Here is a 6,000-nt window from a genome sequence, read left to right on the forward strand (position 1 = left end):
CCGATCGGATATAAAATATGACCGATGAATGCTATTATCTTTACAGATGAGGAGCGGAAAGGTGACGAGTTACTGCAAGGCATGCATCATCAGCTGCTGGGTTACGGAATAAAGGAAGAATCGAAGCGAGGGTCGTCAGACTGTGGGGTACCTATCCCAGCATCCAAACCGAAGATATGGTCATTGGCTGATACAGCGGCGTGTAAGACGCCACCACCGGCTGCACAGCCCTGGCCCCAACACAGCTACGGGCCAGACCGCTCAGCAGCCGCCGACAGTAACTCCAATGGGTTTGCGTTGCCGGCAACGGCAGCTGCGAGCCCCGCCAGCGGCTCGTATGGTCGTTATGGCGGCTTCCCTGCAGGCCAGTACAGTGGTCAGCATCCCTGCGTACATCCGGCGGCATTTCCCGACGTGCAAACCGACACACCGCCGCAGACTCCACCCAACATGAAGGTGCCGAGCGTCGCGAATCCTTTGGGTAGCGGCGGTGGCTCCGGCTACTGCTTTCCTAGACACCAGCAATCGCCACAGCGCGATCCCTACCACAACCCTCATCACGCCAACAGCCACCAGCCCAACCAGCCCCATCACAACGAGGGATCTGCTGCCTTTAAGCCCTTCTATAAAAGGTTAATATGTTTATATGATTATTCAACAAATCAGGCAACTAGGCTCACAAATCGTAAATAAAAGCACATTCGATATCGTTTATATATAGGCTTTGTATATTAGGTGGTAGGTGGACTAAATTCACGATCTCTTACATCACGTGAAAAGAGAATATTTCCTATTCCAGCTCGCTACAACATCCCAATGGTTTCGTGTCGGCCGTCTGAAAGCGGACCGCGCACCACTAGCGGTGAGTTTCTGATTGATTCAAATATAGGTATTCGAGCTATATACGATATATGCGATATATACGATATCGCGTCAGTGCAAATGAGGGATGCGATCGTAAATGGATGATTGTAGTAAAGATATTTAGAGATCCATAAACAGAGTTGCGGTTTAGTAGCCAAGAGTCGCGCCGGGGTGTCATGTCGGTAATTGAAAACAATGGAGTTTAGTCGCGGAAGGGCGTCGCGCGACGCGAGGGCGAGATTGCAATCTCACGTCATTTGTCAGTGTCAGCGGGACGAGCACCGCACGCCTACGTACGCGTCGGTGACCTGTCCAAATTAGCTTCTCCGGTTATACGAACGCGTAACATGGATATTTTATTGTAGAAATGAGACATTGACTGTGGATTTCTGTAATGTAAAGATGTGATTATGGATTCTTATAAACGCTTCTATGTCAAAGTTTGTGTATTAGAATTTTTATATTTTCGGTAATTTTAAACCAAAGTATGTGTGGTGGAAATATGCCATTGCTTTTAAATAATTAAAAGTAACATCTAATTTTGAATAATTTGTAGGTAATTTACTTAATTTTTAGCATTTTGCTGATGAATTTTCATAGATAAAAATTGATTATATAAATTGCGTATATGACCTAACCCATCTTTTACCAGAGGGAGACTTTGTACAAAAGTCGATTGCTACCAGAGGGAGACTTTGTACAAAAGTCGATGCTTGGGTACCTCTGTCCCATTCGTGTTTCAACCGTGAAGCAGTTGTGTTTGCATGGCTGTGTTTCGGTTTGAAGGGTGGGATATGGCGTGAATTTACTGGGTACAGAGGAATAACACCTGAGTCCTCAGGAATGGCAACGCATGGGGGTATCATGGGCGAAACAGTATACTCTGTTATGTCCATGGTACTGCTCATGTCTATAGGCGACGGTTACCACTTTCCATCAGGTGGGCCGTCAGCTTGTTTGCCATTCTAAGTTCTATAAAAAAAAAAAAAAAAAAAAAAAAAAAATCTTACTGATTAGATTTTGTAATGACAAATGCAAACAATATTGAAGTCAGTTCATATTATATTGCATCTAATTAGACAATTAAATTTAGAACTCATACTGTATCATTAACATCCAATGTTAAAACAACATAGTAAGTAGAGTATGATTAGAAGAAATTACATGTAATCGAAATATCTTTAGTCACTCAAAAATTGTCTATTGTTGCTGGATAATGCTTATTTTGAAGACATTAATTTATGAGACTAAGATAATATAAAATAAAACGAAAACAAATGCATTGATTACAATTAAAACTTCTAATATCATCGTGTGAAGATGAGATCTATTTAGTTCTCTTATGGTACTCCTTGTTACATTTTTCTTGGAGTCTATAAAGGTTTTCTGAGAAACGGTGACTGCGGCGGCGGTATCCGCGTCTCATTACAATAAATCGCTATCGTCGACGCCGCCGCACAGAGCGGCATCGCCAAGAATTTTGTTTTAGCCAAACGCTCACAAATTCACTTCTATAACGTTTTGTATTATTTTCGTTTTCACGCCTTTTTGTCCCCTCGAATTCCATGACGCGAAAATAACTCCTTATCGCGGCATTCCTCTAAAGTAGCCCCAAAAAGAACATGCCGAATTGACAGTTTTTTTTTTATTTTCAACTTAAATAACATACCTACCTGTATGGTTTTAACTTATTATTTTGCTAAATGATATCGCCAGATCACGAATTGATCTTGTTAAATATTTGTAAGGATTTAGTTTGTGAGCTGACATATTGTTGCTTCCATTTTAAAAATCCAATGATCGATCCGTATGTAAATAAAATATAGTATACCTAGACGTAATCCCATTGAAAGCAGTCAATTTAAATAATACAAAGCGAGAGTTGTCCATAAGACAAAAAATGAATGGACAATAAATGTTGGTGGTGGCGGCGCGGCGCTCGGGATCGGCAGCCTGGATGGTCTCGGAAGGCGATAACGCGGCCAACGGATACCACAAGCGAGCGTGGGCGTGGAATCTCAATGGATCCTCTTCATTCACAACACTACCTCTGCATTAAGGCCTTTTTTTAACGCTCTAATCTACCCTCTCTTATCTTTTGATCCTCGCTCGGGTCCTTCTTTGTTTCATTCAGTCGCAGGTCGCTCGAATAACCTGTTTGACTTCTTTTTTCATTGACGCTGTACAAACTTTAGATGACCGCGGCTGAGGTCGAATTTTTATTTCTTTCACATTTCGGTTTTCCGGTCCAAACGATTCGTTAATAAATTCTCAGATAATGAGACTGAACGTTTCGTCACCTCATCTCGATTGGTTATTTTTTTTTCCTTTTTGGTTGAGATGTGTGAACGCTGCGGCGGGCTCGCTGCTCTGACACCGCGATAGAATCGAAACAACTATCCAAGTGGACTTCTTTTTTCATTAATTTAAATACCGCTATTCTTTTTAACTTAAAATTTTATGTCTATAAGGTTAACTTATTTTCAAAGTAGGTAGTACTGATATAACTTATTTATATGCACGGAAGTAATTACAAACTTATCTGAAACGCTATTTTTTTGTTGCAGGTAAAGCACGTGAAACCTGGGTCGCTGCACCATGCATCAACCACTAGGGACTAACAAATTTTCACAGTGGCACAGTGTTTCAGTTCTATTATAAGATTTATGATGCAAACAATTTGTAGGGACATAAAACTATGGTTACGAAATATACAACTACATTTTGTAGACTCTGTAATATTATATTGATTTGGTGCATACGTTTTTTGTATATGGCCTAGTGTAATTTTTAAACTATTAAATTAAAATGCACAGATCATTATAATGTAAAAAGGATTATAAGTACTTAAAATTTGGTTCTGATGTGATTTCTGTCGACGGTTGTCCTTTATTAGTAAAATAATATGAAACGAATCATTGTATGAAATCAACGTTGCTCAGTATTTTTATAGATTTAAGAATAATATGGAAATAATATCCAAATTATTTATAGATACACAAAAAGCGCAATTACGTGTAAAAAATTAACCATCAATTGGTTTTAGTAAATTATTGTATGATACATTAACTTTTGTCTCCAGCTGGAATAATTGTTAGATAAGGGTCTTTTATGATGATTTGCTAATAAGTTCTTCCAATTTTTTATTATAGTACTTTCTTGGAGCAATAAGTTATTCATTAGTTGAGGTGCCAGACTTTACTTTTGTTAGTTGTAAGTGATTGTTAATTCAGTAGTAAGGAGGGAATGGTAACTTTGGTTTCACATTGTTTACGTCGCAATCTGTTTAATTTTGTTACTGTATGGATCGATTCGCAATCGTCGATTTGGTTATTGTTGTTGTCATTGTATATAAAATGTTTTGTAGATTTTCTATTTTTAGTTTCTTGAGAAGTGTACAAAGTAATTAATATGGTTTCGTGACACGCGACGCACTCCGTAAACGCGTCAATATGAATTTTATAAATATTGTTTAAAAGTATTATTAGATAACATTGTAAATAAATATATTCTGAATATTTTATTTTTAAAGTGATCGCAGTCACTTTCGACAGGATCCGGGATTATATATATATAGAATATTATTTGTTTGATGTTGGATTTAGTCATGTGAAGTATGTGCTAGGTAAAAAAGTAACGGATAAACAAAGAAATGAAGATGTATGAAAATTTTGCTGGACTAGTAAAATTTTGAGGCCATATTTTAACTGGTTATGAAAAGAAATTATAAGCAAAGCTTAAAATGATTTAAAATATTTTTTATGAATATATCAGGAAGATACCGTGTTGGTTGGGTTGGATCTATCAAATGACTTGATATTTATGAGTGGCATATGATAAATCAAATAGCAATTTTTGTCAGGTATCGTCCAATACTGCAATAGTTCTTCTTTTTTGTTTTTTTTTTGTTTTATTTTATTCCTTAGTCTGTACAAGTACTTATTCATAGGTCACAAGTTAGTTTACACGTGGGTCAACAATATTGAGGCTTAAAATACAATCAAACAAAATATATTGCAACGTAATATTATCAAGATAAAAATTTCATTGTGACCAAATCGAATACATTCGCTTAATATTAAATGTTCTATATAGATATTTATAGAATATATACCTATTATTATTATGAGTAAAATTATGTAACGATTGTAATTAAATCTTTATTTCAATGGAGTAAATTTTATTTTACATTTACCTTCCCGTTTTATTTACATTATGTTAATAAGTTTCATATATTTTGTTAGTTAAACATTTCAATTCATATCTATGTGAAGACTTAAGTCATTGTAAATAAAATATTATAAATTAAATAAAAATACATTGATTGATCTTTAAAAAATTTGTAAAGCTTTCTATAACGAAAAAATTTTCTGATCATAGGGTCAATATAGGATGAATATCTGTTTAATGCTATAAACAGATATGCAATGCAATAAAAGAACTTGTTTACAAATACTTAAAGCATTAAAAAACTTATTATATCTATAATAAGAAATGACTAATGCTTATTTTTTTACGTCCCTAAATCAGACACTGTTTAAAAAGTCAATTTGAATACCTGATTAAAATACTTTGAAGATTTAAATAAGAAAATCAGGTTTACCTAATAGCAATCTTGCCTAAAAGAATGTGGGCACAAGGAGGGAAAGGTCGATAATGACCCGGTAAAAGTCTTTGGTTAGAGGGGTCCCTCCCTTGCCTTTTACCTCTTAAACAATGCTTAAAGGGTAATAAAAGAACTGTTTTTTCAAGTTTGGAGAGGTAACAGAATTATGGTCTTCAGTGTTTGCCAACTTCACAAAATACTTTGGATAATTAAAGAGCATTTTCTTATCCAGAATCCGTAACTATGGACTCGGTTGAATCTTAAATAGTCTTTGTAGTACTCATGTATATTTCTGTGTACACATAGATTAAAATATAGCTATATATTTTATTTTGGAGTATCAGAGTAGCTAAATATAATTATTTTAAGACAATCACGTAAAATACAGATGAATAAAAAAAAAAAAAAACTCGAAAGTAATAATTATGTTAGAAAGAACATTTTAAATGTAGTGTTATTTAGTACCCAATGTTTTCCCTATCCTAGTATTATAAACGTCAATATTTGTAAAGGTTTTTGGATATTTATAT

The 6,000-nt window shown here is 35.5% G+C and overlaps 1 protein-coding gene across 5 annotated transcripts in view; it reads left to right on the forward strand.

Moving 5' to 3' along the window:
* Positions 1–5,058, forward strand: part of LOC113518917 (homeobox protein araucan-like) — a 132,229-nt gene extending 127,171 nt beyond the window's left edge. For 4 of the 5 annotated variants that reach the window (XM_031911373.2, XM_031911374.2, XM_031911376.2 and 1 more), the window contains 3 exons: positions 47–632; positions 800–862; positions 3,432–5,058. In XM_031911373.2, coding sequence (XP_031767233.1) covers positions 47–632; positions 800–839 — 626 coding nt within the window. In that variant the 3' untranslated portion in view covers positions 840–862; positions 3,432–5,058. The remainder of the gene's footprint in view (positions 1–46; positions 633–799; positions 863–3,431) is intronic. The other variant, XM_031911377.2, reaches the window with a different exon arrangement.
* The last annotated feature ends 942 nt before the right edge of the window (positions 5,059–6,000 follow it).

The sequence above is a fragment of the Galleria mellonella genome, unplaced genomic scaffold (assembly GCF_026898425.1).
Source record: "Galleria mellonella isolate WM207_F2 unplaced genomic scaffold, CSIRO_AGI_GalMel_v1 utg33, whole genome shotgun sequence".
Taxonomy (NCBI): domain Eukaryota; kingdom Metazoa; phylum Arthropoda; class Insecta; order Lepidoptera; family Pyralidae; genus Galleria; species Galleria mellonella.